The sequence below is a fragment of the Rhinopithecus roxellana genome, chromosome 1 (genome assembly GCF_007565055.1).
Source record: "Rhinopithecus roxellana isolate Shanxi Qingling chromosome 1, ASM756505v1, whole genome shotgun sequence".
NCBI classification, from domain to species: Eukaryota; Metazoa; Chordata; class Mammalia; order Primates; family Cercopithecidae; genus Rhinopithecus; species Rhinopithecus roxellana.
Window position 1 is genome coordinate 46,004,397 of NC_044549.1, and position 13,930 is coordinate 46,018,326.

At 49.4% G+C, this 13,930-nt stretch overlaps 1 protein-coding gene and 1 long non-coding RNA gene across 5 annotated transcripts in view; one reads left to right on the forward strand and one right to left on the reverse strand.

The window, feature by feature from the left end:
• The window catches only part of HEG1 (heart development protein with EGF like domains 1), an 89,650-nt gene extending 82,312 nt beyond the window's left edge, over window positions 1-7,338 (reverse strand). For 2 of the 3 annotated variants that reach the window (XM_030942319.1, XM_010354814.2), the window contains exon 1: window positions 6,814-7,336. In XM_030942319.1, coding sequence (XP_030798179.1) covers window positions 6,814-7,129 — 316 coding nt within the window. In that variant the 5' untranslated portion in view covers window positions 7,130-7,336. Of the gene's footprint in view, window positions 1-6,813 lie in introns of all 3 variants that reach the window. The other variant, XM_030942325.1, reaches the window with a different exon arrangement.
• LOC115900734 lies at window positions 6,340-13,326 on the forward strand. 2 transcript variants are annotated; one of them, XR_004060400.1, is made up of 4 exons: window positions 6,340-6,482; window positions 8,541-8,631; window positions 9,354-9,608; window positions 13,151-13,326. It is a non-coding gene; the product is annotated as an uncharacterized LOC115900734 (long non-coding RNA). The 2 variants fall into 2 exon arrangements; XR_004060399.1 differs by lacking the exon at window positions 13,151-13,326 and having other exon boundaries at window positions 9,354-11,800.
• The last annotated feature ends 604 nt before the right edge of the window (window positions 13,327-13,930 follow it).

The window sequence follows — 13,930 nt, forward strand, 5'->3', positions numbered from 1 at the left end:
GCAGGCTTCTTCCTGCACTTTTAGGAGTCCCACTAAACAGCTCAGAATGGAGGCCAGTGGCCTTTCCCCAGACCTCATTCTCCCCAGTCTCCCTCTGCCTTTTAACTCGGATAGTTTCCAGATGAGAAGACAAGTCAAAGCAGAAAGCAGAAATATGTTAACTTACATGGACCTTCACAGACCTCCACATTTGATGCATAAACCGTGCTACATTCAGATTATCTGCCAATCCACAGCCAGCCTGCAAGTCACCCCCACCTCTCATTGTGCCCTCATGCTGGGCTGGCGTCCCTTCCTCCCCACCATCCACACTGGATGTTCTCCACCCGACTGGAGCTGATTTCCTCTTCCTCTGTGGCTTTAACTACTGCCCCTCAGGGCTGAATCTGGTCCTGGCCTCCCTCTAGTTCAGTTCCACATTCTCAGCCATCCACAGAACACTTCCAAGGGGACATGCAATCTTTACACTGAAAGGCTGAAACTGAAGGAGCCTCTTTAACAGCAAAGAGCTCCTCTCCATTCTTTCCCGTCATCCCCATGGCCAGGCAGTCTAGTACTCCAGCCTTACTCTTTTAAGTGGCACTTGCATCTCTCCCTTTCAATTTCCACTACCTCCACTCTAACCCATGCTCTGTCCTCAGTCTTTCCTCCCAACACATCAATACGAGGCCCAGCAGCATTCCAGTGTCTCTTAAACAACTACGGGGCTGTAGTGAGGGCAGATATGCATGTGGTTCATCTATGAGACCCCAGGTCCAAGCAGAAATGAACAAGCAAACTATGCTCTCCCTGTTCAAAAGCCATCCGGGGCTCCTTGGTGTGGATGGGATGAAGACAAACACCTTAACAGGCCTCTAAAGCCCTCCACAATCAGGTCTAATCCTCCTTTCCAGTCTTGTCTTCAATGATTGGTTGATCTGGGAGCCTAACTGGCCTCTTCAAGTCCTTTTCTCCAGCCTTACTGGCTGTTGATCACCTCCATTTTGAAAAGTCTTGAACTTTTCAACACTTGGGATCTTGCAGATGCCATTCATCCTCCATCTCTTTTATTTATTTATTTATTTATTTATTTATTTATTTATTTTGAGATGAAGTCTCACTTTGTTGCCCAAGATAGAGTGCAGTGGGGCATTCTCGGCTAACTGCAACCGCTGGCTCCCAGGTTCAAGCAATTCTCATGCCTCAGCCTCCTGAGTAGCTGGGATTACAGGCACGTGCCACCATGCTCAGCTAATTTTTGTATTTTGAGTAGCAACAGGGTTTTACCATGTTGGTCAGGCTGATCTCGAACTCCTGACCTCAAGTGATCCACCCACCTTGGCCTCCCAAAGTGCTGGGATTACACGCATAAGCCATCGTGCTCAGTCCATCCTTCACCTCTCTGTCTATCCACATCCCAGTCAACTTTTTTTTTTTTTTTTTCTTTGAGACAGAGTCTCGCTCTGTCGCCTAGGCTGGAGTGCAGTGGCGCGATCTTGGCTCACTGCAAGCTCCGCCTCCCGGGTTCACGCCATTCTCCTGCCTCAGCCTCCCGAGTAGCTGGGACTACAGGTGCCCGCCACCTTGCCCGGCTAGTTTTTTTGTATTTTTTAGTAGAGACGGGGTTTCACGGTGTTAGCCAGGATGGTCTCGATCTCCTGACCTCGTGATCTGCCTATCTCGGCCTCCCAAAGTGGTGAGATTACAGGCTTGAGCCACCGTGCCCGGCCCCAGTCAACTTTCAAAGTTAAATCAACTCCCCCCTTTCCCACTGAAGTCTCCCTGGACTATCCAGCCCCCAGTGGTTTCCACGTCTGCATGCCCATCTCCACCCTCACCATTCCTTTGGTCAGTATGATCTCCCGTGGCATTTCTTCAACTGTGAATCACTCATGCATCGTTAGTTCGCTTTTTACAATCTTGATGTGTGTGCTCCAACAAGACTGAATGTTCCCTGGGGGCATCACAGACATGCAATACAACCTTATCACCTGGCACGACTCTTCCACATAGCAAGGCTTCCATAAACATTTCCTGATTTACAAATCAGTCCAATTTGACACAAACAGAGACATCTGCCACACTCCAACAAAAGAAGAGTGAAAAACCAGGATAGAAACGTCTTTGTTTCTGTCTATGCCTGATGAATGGTGAGTGGGTAGAAAAGAGCATACATAGATGTTCAAATGAAAGCCATTTGACAGCATCTGCATGGAGCACCATTTAACCTCACCTCCTACTGGGCAGGTATTCATAACAACTGCCTCACAACGTCAGCCACTGCTCCACATTCCCAGGAGAGGGCCTATTAAGAAAGTCACCAATTCATTTCAGCTTGGCTTATAATTAATGCAACAACCTCTAGCATCAATAACCTATGGATTGGCATATGAGTAGGGTATAATTTACAATCTCTATATAAAATGTCATTTTAAAGACTTGTGGCCTTGTCTCAGGCAATTTCAAACAAAATTTTTAAAACATTTTTACTCAATAGGTGTAAAAACTCATTGCCACTGCCATCTCCTCATATTTTCCCCACCCCAACGCTGGCCCCTAATCTCTACAAAAAGGCAAGGCAAGGAATGGAGGGAGGGAGGAAGAAGAATGATGAGCGGGAGAGGATCTTAGAGATCGAGGACAACTGGCACCCCATTTTACAGATGAGAAAACTGAGACCTCCTGATATTGTGGGACAAGTAAATGGATTTGGTCAAAATCTATTTAAATCCTGCCGTCTCCATTTACTGTGTGATCTAACCTCTCCAGGCTACTGTTTCCAGAACTGTAAAAGGCAAATAACATCCCTCACAGGCTTGTTTTGGGGTTAAATGGACAAGGAGTGTGAAGGCACTGACCACACATAGGTGCTCAAAGGCCAGGGAGTCAAAAGTCAGACCCCAACTAGTTTCCTTCCTTGTTGCCTCCCCAGGATTCTTGGAAGAGAACATTTACTGCAGCTGAAACCTCCCATTCACACAAAAAGGACGCTGGAGACAGAGGGAAGCCACTGAAGAAGGCAGTAAGTGGCTAACAAAACCGCAACTGCCATGTGTTCTTTGCTTTCTTTCTGAGTGTCTCTGGACAAGGACAAGTTAAACTTCAGGAACACTGTTTTCAGCCAGCTGGGCAGGGCTGCTGGAAGGTAGGAGGGATCACTAGGAGGGCAGAGGCTCCTTCCCCAGCCTCCAGGACAAGGATGCAGAAACTGCCCACCTGGGCAGCAAATACATTTCAGTCTCCCTCAGTCCACACCATTCGGGTCTCTGGCAAAAAAATAACAGTTCAGCCTGTGCACACAGGCTGAGGAAAGCAATAAAAGGGTTCTTGCAAAGTAAAAAGGATGTGGCTTTTAAACACTCATGCACCACAGAGAGTCCCTTGCCCCCTCCCGCCTTCCCCCTTCTATTTGGGACACCCTCCATCAAAGCAAATAGGCTTCTCAGGAATCCCCACTACCACCCGCCGGCAAGCCTCTGCGAGGAGTGAGGTAGCGGCTTTCTGGAGGAAAGCCACTCTCCCTTCCCTGAGGGGCTGCCTCTTGCCCGCTGCACCTTGTAATGGTTCTCCCAGCAGCCAAGCTAAATGACGAAGTTGGCCCACAAAGTTAGAGCAATTCAGGCGACAGCTATTTAACAGTTCAGAAGGGGCTCAGCTCAAAGCACTTCCTTTCCTCTAGGGAGCTGCATTTTTCTAAGATTATTATTTCTTGGGCTGGCTGCTCAGCTACTCAGCGTCATTTCCCCTTTGGGTGGGAAAGTTCTTTCCTTCTGCACTGATTTTCATTATGATTTAAGCCTTCTCTCCCTCTCATCTGCAGATCTCACAATTAAAGCATAGCATATGGATCACAGAATCAAGGCATATAAACTTTGCATTCAGCTTAGAACTGTGGCTCGGAAGTCCTGAGTGGTAGAAAAACACACGCATAAAAAGAAAACCTCTAGGTCTCAGCATCTTGTCACCACTGGCTGAAACATCAGCAATAAACATCAACTGAACAGCCAGCAGGGTGACAGGTGGGCGCAAAAGCTTAACAATGGCTATATAAACAGGGAGCTGCTCTCCAGGGACTTACAGTCTAATACAGGCAAACAACCCACATAATAGAATGCAAATGTGGTCACTCAGCAATGAGAAGTTGAACTCTGCCAGGAGGAGAAGAGCTGGGAATGGCCCACAGGGAAGAAAAGGCCATCTGTGGCCCTTGCTGCTGACACGAGTGTATTTGGAAGTCCCATGGGCCAGGCCCTGACTACCAGCATCCCCATGGCATGAAGGGGCTGCAGGCAGCTTCCCCAGCAACCAAATGGAGCACGTTACTTGTGAGACTCAGGGCTTGTTAGCAGCAGTAGCATGGCGCCTCCCCAAACACAAAAATGCTGAGGGAGAGCTGGGATGACCATCTGTCAGGGGTGCTGCAGGGGCAGACATCTGCTGCAACAGTGTGGACTGGAGGACCTGTGGAGGCCCTCTCAGCATCGAGACCTTGCTGCCTTGTGAAATAAGTGATAGCATCTAGTGAAACATGAGGGCCAATCCAAAAGGCCCCCAATCCTGGTTATCAGAAAACTCAGACTCACTGAAATCACTGAACACTGGTTTTCTTATGTGTTGTTTCTTTTTTATCCCTAAATGACACTGTTTGAGCCACTACCAGAAAAACAAGCACAAGTCATGCCTAGATCCTTGGCCATATGAGTAGCTTCTAGCAGCTTCAACAGGTGTTCATCTCTTCTAATCGCACCTTTCCAACATCTCTTCAGAGATTGGGCCTTCGAGCCACTGAAGAGGAGGCACTCCTTGGGTGGTGTCTGTGGGACACCAGGAGACCAGGAGAGCCTACTTAGGTAAGGGAAGGTGTGCACTATTTCAACTACTCTCTCGCTGCTTTCTGGGACTCTCACACGTATTCCTTCCAGTACCTCATATACCTGAAGACCCCATCACTCACCTCTGCAAAGGAATCAAACTGGGAAAGCCACAAAGCCAAGACTAGCAGTGCTACCTGCCACACCTGTGAGGGATGTTTGGGTCACATAAGGCCCCAATTCTTACCACCTGAGTCCTGTAAGCTAGCTGCCTCCACTGTCCCTATCTCTGTAATACCTACCTCTCTACGGTCTCTGGAGAGATCCCACCCCTAAGAGAAGGAAAGAGACTCATGTGCCAGCCCCATCCAGCCAGGGCTCCTGCAAGTCAGTGTCCCTCCCACCTATCCCCTAACAATAAGATGTGGGCCATTCAGCTAAGAAAGCCTGACTACTACCCAGAGAAATCTGCCTTCAGCTCTTGGGTGTCTCCTCTGAAATGTTCTCAATTCTCTGCACTCTATCTTCTGTTTAGAAAAACTCACAAAATACTACACAGTGTTCCTCAGTTACTTTTCTAGTTGGAGAAAGTCGGGAAATGTGCTCTTTTATGTTCTTGATTCCTTCCCGTGGAACTTAGCAAAACAGTGTATGCTGTAAGTTATCTAAAGTCAGGGTCACTCTGGGATGTGTCTCTTACAAGTCTTCAGAAGCTTATCTCTCCTCTCCCTTTTCTTACTGTTCCTCGGTTTCTCAATCTTATGCCAGTGATTTAAAAATTCACAAAATAAGGCATTTTGCCATAATGGGAATACTGTTGAATATGAAATTGAGTTTTTACAGGAGAACTTGATTTTTAAAAATCCAAACTTTTTCTTATTTAACTCTAAGAAGCACCTCTAGGTTGGAGGAAGCAAGCTAATTCATGTGCCAGAAAGTCTGCATGATATGAGAAACTTAAATGAATTGTCAATTACGCGTACAAAAACCTCAACTTTCAGGGAAACTCCAAATCAATGTCCAGTGTTGCAAGCAACCCAGCTTCTTTGAATAGCCGGGACAGAGCATATGCCCTGTGTCACTCACAGGAAGGCAAAGGCTAACACCACCACGTTGCTGACTTTGTTCAAAGCACTTTCCATTTATTTTTACTTTCATTTTGTCACATCATCACTAGGAGGCTAGAAGGAACAGGCATCATCACTTCCATTTCACAGATGGAGAAAGTGAGCTCAAAGAGACAACATTCCCAAGGTCATAATGGTATTATGGTTAGAATTCCACTCAGTCTGTGACATATTTTTCCAGATCATAAGAAAGAACTGGACACAAAGGTAGCAGGGAGGAGAGGTCAGTTCCTTCTCTCTGCGTGGAATGGGCAGTGGCTATCACGGAGCAACAGTTCATTGGAAAGGAAAGGGGAGGCAGGAGGCTCAGGGATGGTCCTGTATCAGCCTGTGCCTTGTAGGGGTTCAACCATGCAACCCCAACCGGGGTTCCTTTGCTTTCAAGTTGAACCAGTAGAGCGTTTTGTTTCAAACTACGTACATCCTTTGTCCTTTACAATATCGCGTGCTAGAACCCCTTAGAAAATCAGTTATTTAGATGAGAAAGTCCAGCCCTGTACCTGAAGAGGCCAGTTCTGTATAGCGGAAAAAATGAAACTGGGGACAGGCTGACCAGATATCAGAGGTGAGAGATGCTTTGGAGCCTTTTTCCCTTTTGCTTTCCTTTCCTTTCCATTTTCTTAAAGTGGGGTGGAAGAGATACAGGGTACCCCACAGGAAATAAGTTTTCTTCCAAAGGGTTGAGGAAGAACGGGATGGTCACACCCCTCAGTCCAGCCAACGGCGAAAGCGTCCCTCCCTACCCGCCGACCCTCAAGGTCCAGCACACGCCGGGCGAGGAGCCCCCACCCTGGGTCGCGCGGCGCGGAGGGGCCTACGGCTGGGGATACGGCCCGGGGCGCGCCCACGTCCGCAGCCCAGGCTGGCCCGGCGCCAGGTTCCCGGCTCTCACTCACCCGCGCTCCCGCCTCTGGGGGCCCGGCCGGAGGGTCCCCGCTGTGTCGCGGCGCCCGGCTCCGGTGCCCTGTGGCTGGGGCCGGGGGTCGCGGGCCCGCGGCGCTCCCGGGGCGGCGTGGGCGGCGGCGGCGGCGGCGGCTCGCGCTCCGGGCGGCGCTCCAGCTGCAGCTCCAGCCCCGCGCCCGCGAGGGGCGCGCGGCGGACCGGGGAAGGCGGCGGGTCCCGCGTCCCGGGGGCCGCCGGCGGCAGCAGCAACAGCGGCAGCAACAGCAGTAGGAGCAGCGGCGGCCACCGCGAGGCGCGCGGTGAGGCCATGGTGACGGCGCCCGCCCGCGCTCACATGCCCGGCGCGCGGGGCGGGCGCGGGGCTGCCGCGGGGCGAGGGCAGCGGGCAGCGGGCGGCGGGGGCCGCGCGGGGCCGGGGAAGTGAGCAGAGTGAGGCTGCGAGAGCGCTCCCCCGCCTCAAAAGTTGTCGGGAGCCGCGGGAGGGCTGCCGGGGGCCGGGCGGGCTGGGCGGAGGCGGCCCGCGGCGCCGCTACATGCTAATTAGCCCGGGCGGGTCGCTGGCGGGCGGGCGGGCGGCTCCTCCTCGGTTGACATCACCGGCCCCGCGCGGCGGGCCCGGGGGCGGGGAGAGGGCAGGAAGGGGGCTGGGGCCCGGCGCCTGGAGAGCGGCCCGGCCCGGGACAGCGGGATGAGGTCAGCGGAGCCACGGTGCTGCAACTTTTGTCACACACATGCTCCACATAGAGTCTTCTGAATCGGGCACCACTTTCCCAACTCCTTAAACGCACAAGAAGTAGGTGAAAAGCAGGTCCTGGGTAATGTGATTAGCACCAGACTAGATTATCCCAAGTGCTTTGATAGGAGAGAGAAAGGGAACGGTCCCCTGGTCCCCAGCCCGCGCTGTCACCGCCCTTACTTGATTTGAAGTGTCCCCACTCCCACCCCCACTTCCCCTTCTTCAGGCCCCAGGGCTGGTGATGAGCTCGTGTTTGCCAAACCTAACACCTCACCCTCCGGCCAACGCGAGCATCCGAGTATCCCCCACGCCCTCTCAAGCTTGGATGCTGTTCCCATCCGACCACTGCCTTTGGCTCACACCAGAGTTCTGCAGAGATGTCACCGCGAGGACACCCAAACAGGCTGCAGGGAAAAGAAAACTGTGAATTCAGGCAGGCTAGGGCAAACTCATCATCAGGAAAAGAGCTGCAGATCGCAAATTAAACTAAATGATGCCCAGAGATCACAGAATTTTAAATGGAAACCTTTGGGGAAAGATTCAAAGATTTCATGTGAACAAATTTTCTTGGTAAATAAAGTTCCATTTGTTTCCATAACCCCTCCCTCCCCAGTAAATGAATAATAAAATGTCTAAAGTTTAGGACTGTAAGCCTCCTCAGTAAGTGAAGAAAGAGGGGCTCAAATGGGAAAATAACTTGCTCAAGATTCTGAAGGTAGACCCGAAGACGAAATGATTGATCCGTGAATGACCATGTGATATTGTTAATTCTGGTCTCCTAATTCACACTTTGCAATAATTTGCAAACAGAAACAAATAGTATTGCAACAGAAACAAATGTTGCAGCTCCTTGGGGATGTTGCCGGTTCTGTTGGGGGCCCCTGTCTGACAACCAAATGCTCATGAAAATATGAGTATGCACCTCACTTTCAGGCCTGGCTCTCCATCCCATTTCTCTGCTCTTCTCTGTTTCTCTGTCTCCAGATCTCCATGACCCACCTCCAGGAGAATGAGATCGTGGTGTTCAGGGCAGCTGCAGATGGGCCTAGGCCCACTTTCTGGTGACTCAGTACAAGTGAGTCATTTGGCAAAAAAAACATAAAGGAGGTTGTGTATAAACAAACTCACCTTAAATGAGGGAATGAGGAGTAAAGATTTGGTTTTATTTTGTTTTGTTTTTAAACAAACTAGTTTTCCAGGGCTCTCACACAGAACTTCCAGGTCTCTCCAAGAAAGTACCAAACAATAACCCCCCTGAAACTGACTTGGTTTGCTCTCATGGCCTGAGCTCAACTTCTCTGGATGCTGCTCTCACAATAACAGGCAGGACTGCACAGCTGCCCAGACCCAGTCACACAAGCCCCAACAGACTAGGACTGTGCTCAGAGGTTCTATTCACTGCCACTCCCTTCCCTCCAAGGAGACCATGTCACGTAGTATTGGTTGCACTCCCAGGCAAGCAGGAAGGTTTAAGGGTAGAATGGCCCTTACAGGCTTCTGGTGTGGATTCAGGGATCCTATGAGAGAATCTGCCTTCTCTACTAAGACCCAAGGAGTAAACATGTACCTGCCACCTCCCCGCAATCCTCCCCCACTCCCCCAATCCCTCCCCACTTTAAGTACCACAGGTTTATCTCTCTAATCTTCTCTCTGCCTTCTAAGAGAAATGACCAAGTTCAGGGTAATTACCAACTAGAAAGGGCTTAACCAGCAGATTAGGGGAGGGACACACAAGGAGAACTTGGAAAGATTGATCATGGTGTAGATGGATTCCAGCTCTTTTTCTTCTCCTCCTAGGGCAGAACAAGAGAAAACAGCAAAACAGCAAGAGAGCTGGAGGCAGTAGAGAACCTTGGAAAGAACAGACGACTTGGTGCTAGAGCCCTTGCTTCTTTTCTGCCCTTTACCGCTGTTTAATTGTGTGATCTGGGCCACAGTTTCCAATCTCTAAAACAAAGATGGTCCTAGATGATTGCTAAGGAGAGTTCTAGCTCTGATGTTTTAGAGTTCAGTAAAGAACTTCCGGCACAGTAGCAAGGACGTATGAAATAGGTATCTCCCATCCAAGTACTGACCAGACTCAAGCCTGCTTAGTTTCTAAGATCAGAAAAGATCAGGCACTGCAGGGTGGTACGGCCATAGACTAAAACAATTATCTAAGAACATTTGTAGTGTTTCCTTCCCAGGGATGTGAAAACCCAGACAAGATTCTTGATCATCTCAGATAGCTTGAGAGGTCCTATCTGGAGCCAGGGTCATAAATCAGATGACTTCTCAGACCCATTCCAGCCCTGGGAATCTGTTGATCTAGGATAAAACAGCTGGGAAGACAGCTCAGAACAAATTCAAGGACTGAGTGAGTTAACAGGCATTCCTGACCTCTCCACAGGTAGGAGTGGGGGCACCCCAATGTAATTGACAGTGAAATCAGCAGGGAGCCCAGTGTCTTTGCCACCTGAAACTTCATGTAGTCAGAGCTTTTGCCAGGGCTTTCCTGCCTCTGCTTGTGTTAGTCGGACTAGGCTAGGCTGTAGTAATAAATAGGCCACCCAGATGCAGCAGCTTAACACCATATGTGTTTCATTCTTGTTCCCTTGACGGCCTTAGACACTGATGTTCAGCTCAATAGGCTGCATGAAGAAGCTGTCCCATTGAGCTGATCATCAGTGTGTAAGGCTGTTAAAGGAATAGGAATCCACATTATGAATCCACGTTATGGTGGGTCTGCCATACCCTACTATGGCTTCCAAAGTTGCTCTGGGAATTGGATCCCAGTCAGCCAGAGGTGAAAAGAACGTGGTGGTGTGAGCAGAGGAGGTTTTGGTGGGCCCGGTCTGGAAGTACCTCATCTCCTCTTACATTCCACTGGAGAGAGCATGGACACATGGCTCACCCAACTGCACAGGAGGCTGGGAAATGTAGTCTAACCACAGAGGCAAAGAAGGGGAGAAGGGATTTGGGTAGACCACTAACAATCTCTGCCCTACCTCTAGATATCAGTAGAGCAGGTAAAGAAAGGGAGAGTAAAAAGATTCATCTTTTGGTCTCCGTTTCCTTCTTTATGAGGATGTTGAATCAAATGATCTCTCAAGGCCACCTAATCTAACATTCAGTGGTATGAAGGGGCCATGAAATGTCCTTCCACACCAAAGTGAACAAACTATACAGGTTCCTGCCACAGCGGATCTGCGGCTTGACTGGTAGACTGAACAGAGAGGACCTTGGGTTCTCTCTAAGTTCTGTTCCGAAGCTATTCTCATTCCTTGGCCAAGTCGGGTGATCTCTATTGATCTGTCTCCTTAGCTGCCCAGTGGGGAGAAAAATCATTTCCCTCTGCTGCCTCTTGGGGTTGGTCTGAGGATATGATGAGATCACTGCCCAGAAGGCACCAGGAACTCTTCTGACTAAAGTGGTCTGCATGGTGCCCTTATTGTAGCCAGAGCCTTTTCTAACACTACATTCTAACCTGGCCCCACGGTGTGCCCAGTTCCTGAGGATGGTGCCTGTGCAGGATTTGTGGTCACATAGGTTGGCATTGCCATGGCTGGGATGCAGAGGCAGATGCACAGCAGTAATGTCCCAGGGACACTCAGGACTCTGGTGCCTGAGGGTACCTGAGGGCTGACAGATCAGTTAATAGACACCTGGATTGAGCTCCACCTAGGGACAGGTAGGTTGGGCCCAGGGATCAGTATCTCCACTAGAGCATCTGGTGGCTTCTCTGTTATCTGCTCATCATCCTATTAAACCCTGAGTCTGTTTACTTATCCTCTCATCTGCTTGTTCCCTCCCACTCTTAATCTACAAGGTGCTTTCTGGGATGCTCTGTGCTTTATTCATCTTTATATCCTCAGAATCCAACATAAGACTTTCTTTTATTTAGTCATTCAACAAATACTTACTGAGTGACTGCACTGTGCCCGGCACTGTGCTGAGTGCTGGGCAAGTCTGTGACATCATAGAGCTTAAGGGTTTGAAGGAGACAGACAGTAATTAGAAGAGTATAAATGTAAACTTGTCATGTGTAAGTGCCTGAAGGAGAGCACTCAGGAGGGTGTGTTGGGTTTTCCCATGGACATGAAATCCCATGGACATGAAATTGAACCCTGATCTGAAAGCTGTGTAGGCTGTTAACCAGGCAAAGCAGACTGGGGAGAGGATGTACAAGGCCCCTGAGACAGGAGGAAGTAGGATACATGCAAAGGACTGGAAGAAAGCTATTGTGACTGAGATAGAGAGTGAGGAAGAGCATGGAAGGAGGTAAGCCTGGAGATTTGATAGGAACTAAATCAGGGAGACCTAACAGTTCATTTTACGGATTTGTTTATTTATTTTAAGAGTTTAAGGAAGTCATTATAAAGTGTTAAGTAGAGAAGGTAGAGTACGGTGAAGGTGGAGGAGAGGAGGGGGAGATAAGGGATGAGGGGTGACATGATTTGGGATTGGAAATCGTCATTCTAAGATGATAAGAGGATAATGATAAGAGGAATAATATGATAAGAGGAATAATTTAGAAAGAAACAAGAACTGATGCCTGGAGTCTTGAAGTCCAAGAGGAAAGTGATAATTCTTGGATAAGGGTAATAGAAGTGAATTCAGAGGAAAATATGGATTTGAGAGATTGCAGTAGGTAAAATCCACCAGACATGTTGATGGACATGGAGGATAAGGGAGAGAGAGAGTGGCAAGGTTTCTCAGGTTTCTGGTTTGCATGATTGGATGGATGGTGGTACCATTCACAAGGAGAGGGAACGGTGGACAAGAACTATTTGAATCTGCAGAGTTGGAGCTGAGGGGAGAGGTCCCAGTTTAAGGTTTGTAGTACAAGGGGATGGGATTACATAGGGAAGAGAGTACCATAGTCAGAGAAGACAGGCTGAAAATGAGTCCTGGGGAACACAACATGAAATGGCTGAGAGAGGAGGCTGAGCCAGAAAAAAAGACTGGAAAGGAGCCACTGAGAGATAGGAGAAAACCCAGGAGAAGGTGACATCACCCCAGCAAAGGGAAGGAGATCCTGGCTCACAGTGTGCAACGCTGCCGAAAGGTCAAGTGAGGTGAAGACTGAAAATAGCCATTCATTTTAGCAACATGGAAATCACTGGTGATCCTAAGAAAAGTGACTTCAGAGTGTTCAGAGCACAATCCACACGGAGAACAGTGGGAGGAGTGAGAGCCGAAGAAGTCGAACTGGTGGAGATAACATTTCAAGAGAGTTTGGCTCTGAAGTGGGAGAGTGAGCTGGGACAGTAACTACAGGGGAATGAGTAGAGGGGAGTTCTTGTTTTTAGGGGGAACATTTGGACGTGGAAATGGTCTGTGTGGGAGGGAGAAAGTCAAAGGTGATGGGATAAGGTTTCTGAGAAGCAGGACGGGATGGAATCCTAGCCCAGGTGAACGGACTGGCCTGGGAAGAGGAAAAGAGGAGAGCATGGGGTACTGCAGGGCCTGGACTTCCCTCTGAGACTTCCGTTTTCTTGGTAAAGTAGGAGACTTGACTTGTAAGAGAGGCTACTTGCTGTAAGTGGAGGGAACAAAGGGGCAGGCATGAGGGATTTAATATTCTGAGAAACACCAACGTGTTCTTTTCCTAGGGCTGCTGTAACAAAGTCCCACAAACTGGGTGGCCTAAAACAACAGAAATGTATCCTCTCACTGTTGCGGAGGCTGGAATTCTGAAATCAAGATGTCAACGGACCCGTCCTCCCTCTGAAGGCTCCAGGAGAGAGCTCTTTTCTGCCTCTTCCTAGCTTTGGCGGTGGTTGGCAATGCTTGCTGTTCCTTGGCTTGTGGCCCCTGCCTCCATCATCATATGGTCTTCTTCCCACTGTGTGCGTCTGTCTTCACATGGTCTTCTTAGAAGACACTGTTACTGGATTTAGGACCCCCTATAATCCAGTCTGATCTCATTTTATTCACATCTGCAAAGACGCTATTTTCAAATAAGGTCACATTCACGGATACCAGAAGTTAGGGCTTGAACATATCTTTTGGGGAGACATAATTCTATCCATTATCATTAAGACATTTAGAAACAGTTGTAGAGAGGGAGAGAAATGTCCCAGCATGCCCAGCCCTGTCACAGGCCCGTGGGGACTGGTGAAGATAAACCAATAATGAGAGTACGCTGCAGCATCAGCTGCTCTCCCACTTGCTCCTCTCTGCTCACTGGCATCCTTGGGCAGAGCTGGGACACCCCAGCTCTCTCTTGCTGCAGGGCAGGTTTCCCTCCCACAAGAATGGAACCTTCTGACCTCTCTTGACTCCTCCTCCCTTCCTGCCTCAGCCTCCATCTCTACCTCCCGTTCAGTCCCTTTCTCTGCCCCAAGGTACATGAAGAACTCTTGCAGACAGGAGCTGCAGAGCTGGCCCCA